The 14842-nt window shown below is 33.1% G+C and overlaps 2 protein-coding genes and 1 long non-coding RNA gene across 4 annotated transcripts in view; 1 reads left to right on the top strand and 2 right to left on the bottom strand.

Annotated features, from left to right (window-relative positions):
• The first annotated feature begins 2056 nt into the window (after positions 1 to 2056).
• Positions 2057 to 2949, top strand: LOC108545582 (uncharacterized). Its single transcript, XM_017897277.1, has 2 exons — positions 2057 to 2164; positions 2698 to 2949. Exons 1-2 carry the CDS (start codon positions 2090 to 2092, stop codon positions 2947 to 2949), a joined length of 327 nt encoding a protein of 108 aa, XP_017752766.1. The 5' UTR covers positions 2057 to 2089.
• Positions 2950 to 7254: 4305 nt separating this feature from the next.
• On the bottom strand, positions 7255 to 8899 carry LOC108545580 (uncharacterized). The gene is made up of 2 exons (XR_001890095.1): positions 7452 to 8899; positions 7255 to 7387 (listed from the first exon to the last, which is right to left on the bottom strand). It is a non-coding gene; the product is annotated as an uncharacterized LOC108545580 (long non-coding RNA).
• Positions 8900 to 12034: 3135 nt separating this feature from the next.
• The window catches only part of Ptp10D (Protein tyrosine phosphatase 10D), a 91138-nt gene continuing 88330 nt past the window's right edge, over positions 12035 to 14842 (bottom strand). For both annotated transcript variants that reach the window (XM_017897280.1, XM_017897281.1), the window contains one exon: positions 12035 to 13472. In XM_017897280.1, the coding sequence (XP_017752769.1) occupies positions 13441 to 13472 (32 nt within the window). In that variant the 3' untranslated portion in view covers positions 12035 to 13440. The remainder of the gene's footprint in view (positions 13473 to 14842) is intronic.

Genomic DNA, 14842 nt, shown 5'->3' with positions numbered 1-14842 from the left:
AATGAAAGTTCAACATGACTGGTACTACTGTACCACATGGGCGAATTCGTGAATCACTAATATCCACGTCACTCGCAATGAAATGCTCTTCACTCAGATACACGAAATTAACTGTAAATAGCAATACAAACGAAATATTCGTATGATTTTTAGAAACGTTTCGTGATTATTATGCAAATACTACTTCAGGGACAATACACTCCCTGAGAGTAATACAGTTTATCCTCAACGTCTAATATTCAGTGTAGTCCAGCAGTCTATTTTTCTCGGGTCAAATATTTATGAACCTATTGCTACCTCGACATTTGAATATCTCAGTGAGACCATACGTGAGAAGAAACGCGGAGGAAAAATATCCCTCCGAACAATCAAATTATGGAAGTAAAATATTAAGTTTATCGATCACTTGAACGAAGCTACCTCTCAATCTTCTTCATACTCTATGGGAAAAGAGGGTGAAAATGTAGAAAGGAGGGAATCTTCAGGTAAAATGTGGGTGTTTGAGTTAACTATTCTAAATCCAGGTGTAAAGGAAGACTGCGCGAATGAAATGCGTGTCAATGTCTGTGAAAATTGTTTAAATTAGTTTTGTCCAACGGGTACACCGACTGACTCGTGAGGTGTCTATCGTTAATCTAGAGTTTCAGAGTTTAATCTAGAGTTTTAGGCTATCTGAAACTTATTAATTTAATAACTTAAACGCGTGAATATTATGCGCGTTATTAATTTAAAGTATCCATAAGTAGTATTATACGACTTGTTCCATTCTATCCCATATTCTCACGTATATAGACAAAAAATTTTCGTCTTAATAGCTGCATATTTGAAAATTAATAGAATTAAATTTATAACCATAGATTGATAACTATACGTGAATTGCAAAAATATTAGGAAATTACAGACTTACTATTTCTAATGAAAGTATAACAGAAGCATAATAGAATTTGTGACATACGTGTTTCAAGCAACTTTGTATAACAAACAATCGATAATATGCCAATTATACTAATAATGATAATAATCATAACAATAATAATAATTAAAATTACCGTCTTATGTCAAATTGATTTTTGATCAAACATATATACATAGTCCCTACTTTGAATATCAAAACTATATTAAAACGTTATATAAACTTGTATCAAGGGCAAATTACCTCTTTCGCGTGCACGACATGCATACAAAGTCAAAGGACATAAATTTATTTCTGGATCGAAAACGTAATTTGAAAAATGTCTAGCAAGAATTCTGCAGTCTAATTAACGGCAAAAATGGAGAAAAAATGAAGAGCTTGATAACAGTATGCATTTGACTAAAATAAATAAATATTCAACGAAAAGAATCTAAAAATATTTCTAGGCCAGAAAATGGACTCGTACACTCGTAGACTGAGAAGATTTTTGCTTTCTATTTGATACTGATGCACAAATTCCTGCATAAACTGCGCGTTGCATGCCGGTTTAGGTTTGCATGGCCACTGAATATAAAACGAACATTTAAATACGCAAACTACTTTCAGATTCAAAAAAGTTGTTACATTAAAAAATAAGTTACACGGGGATACTATCTTGTATTAAAATTTTTGCATATATGCATATTTGCATATAATAATTTCTACAATTAACATGGAAACTATATACGAAGATATTTGGATATTGCAATGTAGGCATGCACTTTACGTTTTGATACCATGATAATAGTCATACCAATAAAATTTAAAATATTCGAGAGATCGACATAGACACCACGAGAGTATAGTACACAAGAAAATCAATTTAAGTACTATAAACACTCAATTCGAAAAATAAAGAAATGGACTTAGATACTCTGATAGTAAAATTAAAAAGAAAATCAACCGAAATACTAAAATAAATATAGTTTAAAGAAATATCAACTTAAACAATGTGACAGAAAAATTCAAAGAAAAGCGACTGGAACGCCGCGATAATACGATTTGCTTGCTTTAGGTTCAAATGAAAATAAAGAAGTTCTAAAGAAAACAGGACCTGGGGAGTTAACTGAAAGAATCTCAAGGGTTGAGACTGTCAGACAAGATGCCAGAAAATTGAAGACTGCTACGCTTAATAGAATGGGGAAAATGTTTAAGCAACGCTCTCAAACGCCAGTCGCGGATAAATCATCCATAAATATCGATACTGATACTGTAAGCAATTTAATCTCACAAAAGGTATACTTACGCGCACCTCTAATATGATTCTTCACGATACATTCCAATATTCTTTAATATTTTTAAAATTTTAAATAAATTAAGTTAAGTTTCAAAAATATTGCACTACCTGGTGATTACTACATTTCTAACCTAAATAATATGTTAATATTTAATTTTTAATATTCAGTAATTAATAACAATCTTAACATTCGGTAATAACTAACTTCTAAAATTTTGATATTCAGTAGTAATTTTTTAATGTATAATTTTTAATATTGGATAATAAATATCTTAAACACCTACTTATTGATTAGGCCATTATAATTTTAGTTATTATTTCAGTTATTACTACAAGGTCGACATTATTAATTCTAGAACGCTTTTAAATCCTACTTTAAAAGTTTCCAGCTACAAATGAGAAATTAATCAATAAACGCCTTTTGTTCCGCAATAAGTGTACCGGACCGTTTAATAACCTCACTGATAATTTTCTAAAGAGATTGAGATTGTACCTCTCTTTTTGTCAGAACCCAACTAAATCTGTAGAGAGCTGTAGCGAGGAAGCTTCGAAAAAGGAGAAGAGCAACTCTTTAGGCAGAATGCTGAAGCTGGTGGATAAAGATGGCTCACCGAAAAAGCTGTTCCACCCCCGAGCAGGCTCTCTTAGCCGCATTTTGCGCCGGCATCCTAATAATGAGGACAACGATGATAAAAAGACAGTAGAAGATACCGCGCCAGGAATTTTCTCAAGAATGCTGAATCAGTTAAGAGGAAAGTAAAAAAGAGTCTGCCAAGTGTTTTGCACTATAAACTCAACAAACAGGAGCTCGTATAATCTAGTAACGAAAATTACCTTTATTCCCAAAAGAAAGATTTGTCTGACTACAACGAACTTAACCTTAACCATAACCTTTTCACGAGTACAGCCGTACAGTACGAAGAAAATTTCAAGATTATATCAGTAAAACAAGAAAATATTTTGACGATATATACGATATTTACGGTACGCTTATTGCAGTTACGAATCGTGGTGGCGCTAGTGAGTTAAACGGAATATTGTCTTAAAGCTGTTTTAAAACGCGTACTCGTGGAAGGGTTAAACTGTAAAACTATTAAAAGAAAGAAAAGTAATTAGAATGATTATATTTATATATATTATTATATTATAATAATAAGAATTATTATATTTTATATCCTTTGCGCATAAAGAAGTATTTTTATCCAGTTTTAGATATACATAAGTAGAATACGATAGTTTCTGATCATTCAACTTTTTCATTTCAACTAAAGTACCTTGAAATCAACTATCTTACTTCAATCTCCACTTTTAGTCATCATAGTTGCACGCAATGGTCATTCATGCTTCAGTCTGATGGGATTAATGAATGACCGATCAAAAGAATAATTTCAAACTTTAAAATAAAAATTTCGAACTCGATTAATCATCTAACAGCGAAAGTCTAATATTTATATAGTCATCAAAAAATTTATTTATATAGTTTAATAAATTAAATGTTAGGAGAATTAATAATTTTATTTATTATAATTATTTTAATAACTTTTCATGACTAGACATTATAGAACAACTACACGACCTCATTCGACAGTAGCCAACGTGAGACGAGATCGTAAAATTCATCTGATGTAAAAGCTTACATTTTCAAGCACATCGACGAGAATTGACGGGAAAATTGACGGAAATCTGATGGAAAATGACAAGATAAGGGTTCGAAGCAATATACTAGCGACCACCATACTGTGAAATTGTAGAATCGATAAAACGTGTAAAGTAAAGGCATTTCGGCTGTTTTGGTATAAGTGAATTGACAGAAATATGAAGAGACCGGAAAATCTAAAATCTTGTCCAGTGCTATAGGAAATCGATACAGGATTCATCTGCAATATAGTTTCGAGTGTAAAAACGGCAATGTGGGTTATAGAGAAAAAGTCAAAAAATAGAACGCTTACTCAGAATCATATAATACTATTTCAACTCAAAACTGATTTAAGTTCTGAATTTATTTTATAATTTTATAATTAGATTAAATATTTCTTTAGATTTCAAGATGAAAATAAAGAGACTAAAAGATTTTTCTTAAACTTTATAACAATTTAAAAACATGCTATTCTATTTTGTCATTAAATTACAAAATTTTTACAATCTTATCTCTATTATATCCTAGTTTCTATTCAGTATCTACTGAAATATTCAGCATCATAACCAAAAAGATTGTATCTTATGTTGGTCAAGTGATCACTTATCCGGGAGCTACTATACCAGTATTCAGTTCTTTCTCCATACAAAATGTATACCATAGTGTTGTGAAAAAGTCACTTTGAATAACGAAATATTTTTTAATATGTCCGAAAATATATCCTTTCTATGTTATTTGAAATTCTCAAATGAGAGACGAATAAATTTCTCTTGTATTTAAATTCAGTTCGAGTACTTTCTCTTTACCAACCACAGGGACACACACTTATTTACAGGAATATGTCTTCATTATATTAGATTATTTTCGTATCTTTTAATGCAGCGAATATAAATACTTTCCTCGTTAAAGAATTTCGCAGTTAATTCTAAAAATTCTAAAAATAGTTACTACCATATACAGACACTGAAGTGAGAAAAAATTAGTTTATTTACTAAGAACCCCTACTTTGGCTCAAAATAACGTTATAAAAATTTAATTCTTCAGAAATTAGAGGGATAATTAATAAAAGATAATTAATTGTTGAGAAGATACGAAAAGCTGGCAGATTGAAAAAATTATATATTTAGAGAAACATCATCCCTATGTCAGAGTTAACGATTCTTTTTACTCCTTTACTCCTTTATTCCTTTATTACCATTTATTAACTCTATTCCTTATTATTAACTTCCATTTTTAGTTTTACATACATTACTTTCTATTTATTTCTAGTCTATTTCCAAGGTTTATTTCCTATTATTCTTTCCATAAATAATAAAACGAGGTCGATAAATTACATTTCATTCGTGAATTAACCACACAATCGACTTGTATGTTCATTCGTGTGATATTTCTATTTTCGATATTCAGGACGTCCACATAGTGGAAACGTGACGCTGGAGCCAAACATGAAGACTCGTAACAAAATGGGCCCATTGCCTCCGAAGGTGCCATTGAATTCAAGGACGTCTAATTTACCCTCACCGTCATTAGCTTCATCCTCTCAGACACATGTCACGGAATCGTCGCAGAAATTGTCGACTTTCGAATATTCGATTTAGGATGTCACCTTCGAAGTAGCGATTTTTAATTAAAAATAACAGTAAGACAGTAAAGACCTTCAACTATTCTACTAGTTTCATGTTTATGGTTATCCTTTACCTTCTGTCGTAAGAAATTCTATTCTCTTATTTTCTAGATACCACGTAAAGCAAAATGAAATAAACGAATATGGTGCATTCGAAAAAGAAAAATAATCGAAACACGTCTGTGTACGATAATAATATACAGAGTGAAAATCGTGTCACCCTCTCTTGTGGTGTTCGTACTTTGTCACTGTAAATCAATCGATGTTGCAAATAGAAATTTCATAGAAATCGCGAGATTTTTAACACGATCGCGTTTTAATGTCTGTAGACTTGAATGTATAATACAGGAAAAAAGGAAAAAAAAAAAGAATTATGTGGAAATAATGTCTCGTGTAAAATAATTATTTGTTTCCAAATAATATTTCCTTGTAGAATTTTTCATAACAGAAGCATGCTTTAAAGAGTAAAATTATTGATATTCTATTTCTCCTGTGAAAAAATAAGTGAACCTTTAAATACTTGTATTTCCACAGGCATTGGACTAGTTCTAAATACTACCAGATATATATATATTTTTACTGAATTTTGTTCAGTTTAACTTCAAACTATGATCTTCTTACATTCTATATAAATTAATTAATAATAAGTTACATAAGTCTTTAATATTATTTGATATTCTCTACAGCTTACAGAATATTTGGAAACGTAACAGAAATTAATTACTATGAAAATTTATAATACTTGATACTACAGACGAACAAAATAAAGACAATATTTCTTGAATCTAATATGTTTTAATTCTTTCCCTCTCCTACCAGTTCAATTGGTACACATAAAGATACCAATGTTTAAAAAATAAAATTCATATGATATTTACAATTATAACAAGTGACAATCATAAAGCTGAAATATAATGGAACGTATTTTGAACACAATTCTTCAGACCAAGATTATAAAGACACTGCTATACCAATTTACAATAATAAACAACCCTATGCCAATGCTTTTTACATGTTCCGAATACTCTGATTTCAACCAATGAATATATATATATATGCTACCATTAATCCTAGATAATCGAAACAAAATTATGAAAAATAATCCTGCAATAACCAACAACTAAAAACCCTCTAATACTTAATGCATATGAAAAATATAAAATTCAAATACCAAATAGAAGAAAAGAACGTGGTTTTTATTGGAAGAACCATGTTTATTATATATGCATATTTCGTCTTTCTTTTTGTTTTTTGGCAGGGCAACCCGTGCCCTTTCGTGCTTTGCACGCTGTACAATTCTTCAGATACAGACTAATATGTTTTTATTATAGCATTACAACAAGAGTGTCACAGATGGTTTTACGAATCGCAATGATAGTTACTCGCATCGATGATTCGTAAAATCATCAGCTCTTCTGACAGCTGGTACAAAATTCTATATTTACAAAAGAAAAGAAACGCAGACTTACGCAGCGATACATGATTTTCCCTCTTGCGCACGCAAATTTCAGCGTTATTACTAGTCGAGAAAAAATTTCAAATAGCGGTACATGCTCGATGCAAACCTGCGAATTTAAATATCTAAACACATCTATCTATCTTTATGCAACGAAAATATTACGATCGTACGACATATTCGCGAGAAATACACTGCTTTGATTCAACTTTTCCTCCTAACCTCAACTCGCCTCTTACTTCGTGGATTTATGTATAAAAATACATATTACGATAAAACATAATATATTACGAAAGTGTATATATTTAATGGAACGTATATTTCTGTACAAACCATTCAACGACGAATGATGCGTTCGTTAATAAAATTTAATTTATTTTCATGCAGTTCCATTGCCGTGTCCGTGCTTACATTCGATCATACAAATCTTCCGTATCATGTCGATTCGTTTCACGTCAAATCTCTTCCTTACAAGTCACCGACTGAAAGAATAATTTTATAAGTAACACCACAAAATGAAAGTTCCAAATAGTTGGTTATAATTACAAAGAATCCTTTGACAGAAGACCACCTCTCGAACATGACGTAATATTAACAGCACGTGCTCGCGTAGCAACATGAAGCTAGCTGTGAACGTCATGGTCAACCACGTTACGTAGCTAGGTTAACAGACCTACGATTTGTGCGCGTCATTTGAAAAATATAAACGTACAAATCTTTCCATTCTTAATTATCGTACTATGTACAACAGCGATGATACGCGTTCTTTTAACCATCATTTAATCGATTAATTAATTTATCATACAACCGTGTGGTGATGTTTGTACGTCGTATATTCGGGTCTTTATCAGTCGACTAAAAAGTAATTGGCACGAACCGAATTAATCATCCGTTTTCACCCAGAAACGTTGTTTCTACTCGCGCACATTGAATTTCGCATATTCGCTCGAGCATTATGCTTTATCACAGAATAACGCATTTATTACACTAATGACAACGCAATTTTCACATCGTGTATTCCCGTGCTCGATCTGCAATGGTAAATGGATGCCCCATGATAAATTTTGCGAAGACAATTGATCTATGAAACCTTCGGTAAATACATTTTCATCGAATTTCAGCGAAACACTCTCATCGACCTTCGTATACGTTACAAAGACATTGTAATCATGATTGCAAAAAATCGAGCACTGTGCAAATAAAAATAATTCCGATTCGTGGTCAGTACCGCTTTGTCTTTGATTTGTGAAATTCGAATCGTTATATCTCGTGTCGTAATTGAACTCGATGCGTATAAATATTCGAAAGGTTCGCGAATTTACTCTCGATCGAATTCTCGTCTATTTCCTTTGAATTGTGCAATCAATTTTGCCCTCTTGGTAAGTATACCTAAGTGAAAGATACACAACTTCGTCACTCATTGTTCGTACAAGCGCAGCACTTTCATCTACTACATTTCCGAAACGATAGTAATCTGAATAAGCAATAAAGCTATGATAATATCTCTAATTCGATGCTTGTCCAATGAACGTGGCAAAATTTACCCGACAATCTAGATCACGATCTTTGTTACTGGTTTCATTACGAAAAGCTGCGATAAGGTAAAACATTAATTGCCTTAATATAGATTAATCCAGATCCTACTACACAGATCGTTCTTAAATTACGTTACGTTACGCTGATATGATCGTGGTATCTACAAAAGCACACTTACACAGACAATGACCCAAATTTTCTTCAATTATTTGTGCATTACGTCGTAGGTATACTGACAACCTGAGCGGGTGAAGAAACGATTCACGATCGATCTCGTGGATCTCGTTCGACGAAAGCAATATACACGAACACTTATTCATGAAATCGTTAACAGTAACCAAGCGTGTAATCCTCTTTACAAGCGATACAATATTTTTCTTATTCGACGAGTACGTACATACCAATAATTCGTATTAAAAATTAGCGTATAGTCATTGACAACGGAACAAAATTCATAAAATTCGTAATAAAATTTATTTATTAAATAATTTCGCAGAAATTACTGCTTTTTATGTACAAAATAATTTAGAAAAGAGTTTGAATTCGCGGTAATTCCTGACTTTCAGCACGTGGTAAAATTCATCGAAAATTTGATTCCTACATCTGCACGCTTTTCGACGGAAACTGTGTTAATGGGTTTGTAAAAATGATTATTTTTCTCTCTTATTGTTAGTTATCACATTAAACGCATCAATGCAAGAAAACAGATGCCTGCGTAAAACTACGGTGTCGCATCGGTGACGAAGTATTATCGGGCCAACGTGAAATTTCATACTTTTCCGATGCATTGATAAGAAGTAACTGAGAAATAATAATTTATGGATCATAGTAGCACGAAGCTGAGAGTTGAATCAATTTCAAAATGCAATAAAGTATCACGTATTCGCAAAATCTGTCTATTCGCAATCCCTCCAGTAATCTTCTTCGTTTTTCTCATTTTCTCATTTGTATGACCAGGTAAGAGTTTTAATTTCATAAAATGCCACAGTATAGAAATTCAGCTTAATTTAATTTAATATAGAGATAATCATTTTCATAAACTTCTCGACGTAATAAAAGGTGAGAAAATACTGGTTAATGTTCCTTTCTTCGACTTTGGTTTGTTACATTCACATAAAAATTCGTACAAAAATCTCTGCGAATACGAACATATTATCACATCGGTATTAAAATGTTACTGAAAAATAACGAGGAGAGCTATACAAGAAAATACAAAGAATTACGTTCCCTGCGACTTGCTGATAACATTAATACTTACAAAAATAGAAAAAGTTCATTTAATACCTGCTTACGAATGTCATAAATCGACAACGTTACGATTTATGTTACTACAAAATTATCTAAGTGCATCATAAAATAGCGTATCGAAATCAGGAAAATTACATTTCAAAAAGAAAGAAAAAAAAAAAAGAAAAAAATGGAGAAAAGAAAAATGTAGGAAACATAAGATGTAGAAGAAGATTAAATAATAAGGTTACTTCCTACCATGAACATATCCATCTACATTTTACATACTCCTAGGATTAGCTGAAACGTTCGAATTCAAAACGATCTCCAATACTCGAGAAAATACCAACGAATAAAGAGAACAAGAACGCGTGCATTTTCCAAATGAAACTCGAACGACCCGGTGACAATCATGATTATCCATTTACACGAGAAACATCAATAATACGTTCGATAATATATATATTCGCGTACATGTACAGCGTAGCATAGAACAACGAAATTCGATGGACTGGAAACTGCAGTTGCCCGGTCGATCTCCATCTTTATCGATCCATTCTTCACAGTATCCCTTCTTCTTCTTCCCTAAATTGTAGAATATACTATACCTACGAAATCTTATCATACACGGAACAATGCAAGTCTATTACGACGAGGAGACAAGCCCGGAAAACAGGGTTCAATTATACAAATCTTAACGCTCTATAATACTCTCTATTGCGTTTGGCAATCGATTGGCAATTCCCTTAGCTAATATCCGTCGATACAAATCATCCTTGAAGCATTACAAAAATATTCGTTGACGATAATATCAGTTTACATATCGATACTTAATCCCGCGTTATGCTTAATAACGATAGCCTACGACGATACACATTGCAGGAATACTTCCGGTCAGTCGTTCCATTAGGTTGAAGAAAATTTCTGCTGGACACAAGTGTGACGAAACGATGATACAATTGTTGCCTTTTATCTCGGCGATCATGTTCGATTAGTTCGAGTAGAATGGATAGAATGGTCGATCGATGGATCACGGTTCCGGTAGACATCAACGGATCGATAAAAGGCGTCGACAGGACATTCTTCTCTCTAATACGATCACGTGTTCCGCCACTCGTTTTACGTACATACTTAAGCGATATAAAAAACGTTCTTCCAAAAATACATGTGGGCAGTGAATTTCAATCCCTTCGATCGAGTTTGTCACTCCGCCATTTTCTCGAGGGAACCGGATCGAGAGAATTTCGTTTCACCCTGCTGAGAGTTAATCGATTTTTCCCTGTTGTTCTTAAACACCTACGATTTTCTCCACGACCAACGTCTACTTGTCTCGCCGTAAATACAAAATTAAGTACACGATTTTGTAGCATCGAACAAATCTGACTCTAAGTACCGGAAGTGACGATCGGATCTTCCGATTCGTTCTATACGCGTCGTCGTTCAACGTTTGCTATTTATTTTCACCGTGAAACAAGGATTTGGTTTCGCTCTGCCCTGAGCTCTTTCCGCTTGACGGTTAGTCGAATTAGCGATTAATAGTGATTATTGTTGGATCGTTGACTTCTTCGTCGGACCTCGCCGTTGATATTTCACGAATTGCACAATGATTACGTTCATCGATCTCTTGGCTCGAAGACACTTTCACAGTTCATTGTTCGGTTTAGTTTACAATTCATTAAAAACGGAATGTCTCGTTTAACGATAAACGACACGAAACGTTGACAACGATATGTCAGAGAACGAACGATCTACGCTAATTAACTTTCAAGGACGATCTCGCGATCGTCATTTCGAATCGACTGTCAATAAGTAAATATGTATATTATACGGATCGTCGAGTGATTCTCGTGAAAAGTGATATGACTTCTACGAAGATGCGAGTTTCTTGTTCCCACTGACATGTGCTTTCCCTGTCATGAAAAAAGAAGGAAATCGTTCTTCTCTCGTCTTCATACCTTCCCCTTTTTTTTCATTCTAGGCAATGTTTTACATATAATTGGCGTCTCTACTACAGCCCTTGGACGGATGGTTGCCACTCGCGATTTCAATTAGCATCGTTGCAGATCCAACTTTCGTCCGGGTTCTCAACAAATCGGTTATTACAAGGAAATCTTGTTACTCGGGACCGATGAAATTTTCAAAGAATTTCGAAAGAATTTGTAATTTCAAGCATCTAGTTCAATTCACGATGGAAACGTATTAAAACGTTTGTAAAAGTAACGATTAATTAGTAATATAAATAACAAATGTACATAATATTATTGACAATAAAAATTATGCCGCAAAGTGAAAATTTGTTAGAATTTTCTATTTTCAATTTGCAATTGTTAGAATCATTGTATCGCTTACATAAGTTGATTTGTTGCGAACCAAACGTTTCTATCGAGACGTGGCAACCCAATGCGGTTCTTACAATCCTTAAGATATGCAATCTGTACTTATCTACATCACGATAGGTACCTAAACGCGAGCATCGATCGTGTCGACGTGGAAATCGAGGCAGAAATACCCTCGACGAAACTTCGAAATGGAATATGTCGTCAGTTTCGTCAATATGCTCTCTGGTGATCGTTTCAGAAACCGCCTGATCAGTTCGAAGATATGAACACAGCGATTCATATTTACACAATGAGACAGACCAACGTTCAAACGCATGTTGTTACCTACGAAAGGTTCTCTGCGATGCTACATCATTTCATCCCCACTCTTTTCGAACACTTGTCGCTGAAACGCTACATTTTCGTCTATAATCATTTACACGTGTAATTGTTGAAAAATAACACCATCCATGTTCAGAAGCTTCCCTTTCTTAGTGTATTTCGTAATGACCAATGAAACGATCCACTTCCAAAGCTATAGATACACGAACAGCTGGTCTCCATTGAATTTCTTGCAATTTTCGTCAAATTTTCCTCAATCCGATGTTTTCCTAAATTTTAAATTAGAATTCCAACATCGTTTGTCAGAGCGACTTTCAGTGTTCTTATTCGACTTCGGTAATCGTCGGCTACTTCTTTGGAAAAGCTCCTGTGACTCTTTCAAAGCCTTTGCTCTCTCAAAGGTCTTCCACTTTCTCTTCGGAAATGAAATTTTTCTGCACGTCTCGTCGGATGAATGTGTCTAGTATGATTGGATGAGGGTATAGTACATCGTCTACCACGTAAAAGATAGGACTAACGCTTCTCTTGTTCTTTCACATTGATCGATTGATCTATGACAAACTACAGTTAGCTAATACCTGCTTTCACTCGATCAACGTTTTCGCGATGAAAGTTCAACATAAACAAGCGATTATTGTCGACAGTTTAAGCTTCAAGCATTGTGTTGTCGGGACGACCTTGAGCAAATTTCGTTTACTACCACGTCCACGAAACGTTCAACGATTCATCGTGCCACGCGTCTAGCCTTGGTCCTTGAATCCTCACAAGTCGTCGCTAAAGAAAGAAAACTAAGAAGACGTATCACTTGAACGTATGCTTCTCTAGGCAACAGAGCTAACTAATCGGTTCTGTCCTTCGTTTAGAGAACGTAGAAACACTTCTGGTACCATGACTGAGGAATCGTCACGCGTCGTCCTCTTCGTCGAACTTAGCCTCGAGCTTATATCGAACACTTTGATCGACGATTTTCCTTCGTATACATTCTCGCTACTTTGACAGAGTGCCAAGCACGTATCGTGACAGTATTTTTGTCGGTGCACCGCACCTTTTTAAAATACTTCCAAAGTATCCTCGTGTTCGTTGATCCCTGAATGAAACGAGGCGTTCGAACATCACATTCCTGATTCCGCTATTCCTTCGTCGTCTGTAAGAATACACACGAGCACCAGTGAGAATTCTGGTTAATTTTGTTTAATTGTGCACGTTTGAATTGAATGAAAATCATGCTGTCTAGTTTTGTAGAAACCAATCAGAAAGCCATTCGATTAAGTGCGAGGACAATTAGTGCGATGCTGGCATACTGATCCTAATGCAATATTAGTGACTTTGTTATGCCTTACTAATTGACGTTAATTCACTTGAACTACACCACTGTGGTTAGTGATCGATTAGTTACATATAATTTATCATTAGTCCATAAATGATTGCATTTGCGTATATTTTCAACTATTTTTCTTGTTATTTTAATATTTTATATATAGTATTTTTAAATATTTAAAAATATTTTATTTATTCTCTCATTTCATGTTTTGTAAATGATATTTCAAAATATTTCGAAATAAAAATTATTGGCAATTAATATCTAAAAATTTTCAAAATATTTTTATTTGATATTTTCAATTTTCCATCGTTTCTATCTATAATAAAAAAGTTAGGAATGATGTTCAAAGATTAAAAAATAATTTTATAGCTTCCTCCTGTAAAAGTTTACTAGATACTAGACGTTTCAATAATTATGGTCTAAGAAAATGCGTACACATGAAAATAACAGCTTTCATAAGTCGTTGACATTCAAATTACTGTTACCAAAGCTAAAATGAAATTTCTTAACATAAAGTTTACAATGTACAACGAAATCTTTTACTTCATGCTTCATTCAGTATTTATGCATATTAATTTACAGTATTATATGGAGAAGAATAATACACAAAAATTTCATAATGCAAGATAGGCTGACACTTCTAACTATCTAAAATATTTCTGCAACTAATGAAACTTGAAATTATAAATTACGAAAATATAAAATCATATTCATTTCCACGAAGTAAATTTCATTTTCGTTACGACAGATTATTAACTATTCCTTTCGCTGATTTATCGTAATTTCTTTCAACAGAACGTCATTAAATCAAAGTAACATTGACTACATTTTAAATGATAATAACACAAACTTGGTAAATCGTGATAATATGAAAAAGACAAATTAAATTATAATAATACAAATTCGTAGTTACCTTGTAAGCATTTATTATTTAACAAAAATAATAAATAAAAGGTGCACGTTAAGATTATTACTCCACTGCATGGTTCCTCTTTGCTGGAAAAATTTATGTAAAAAGGCAAACTTATCATTGAATGAAAAAGAAAAAAGAAAAAAAAAAGAAAAAAATATATATATATATATCTGTCACAGCCTGTATATTCGAAACAAAACTTATTTATTTATTTATTTTATTTAACAAAAATAATAAATAAAAGGTGCACGTTAAGATTATTACTCCACTGCATGGTTCC

The sequence above is a fragment of the Eufriesea mexicana genome, unplaced genomic scaffold (assembly GCF_001483705.2).
Source record: "Eufriesea mexicana isolate 0111107269 unplaced genomic scaffold, ASM148370v2 scaffold497, whole genome shotgun sequence".
NCBI classification, from domain to species: Eukaryota; Metazoa; Arthropoda; class Insecta; order Hymenoptera; family Apidae; genus Eufriesea; species Eufriesea mexicana.
This window is presented reverse-complemented; position numbering and strand designations above follow the sequence as displayed.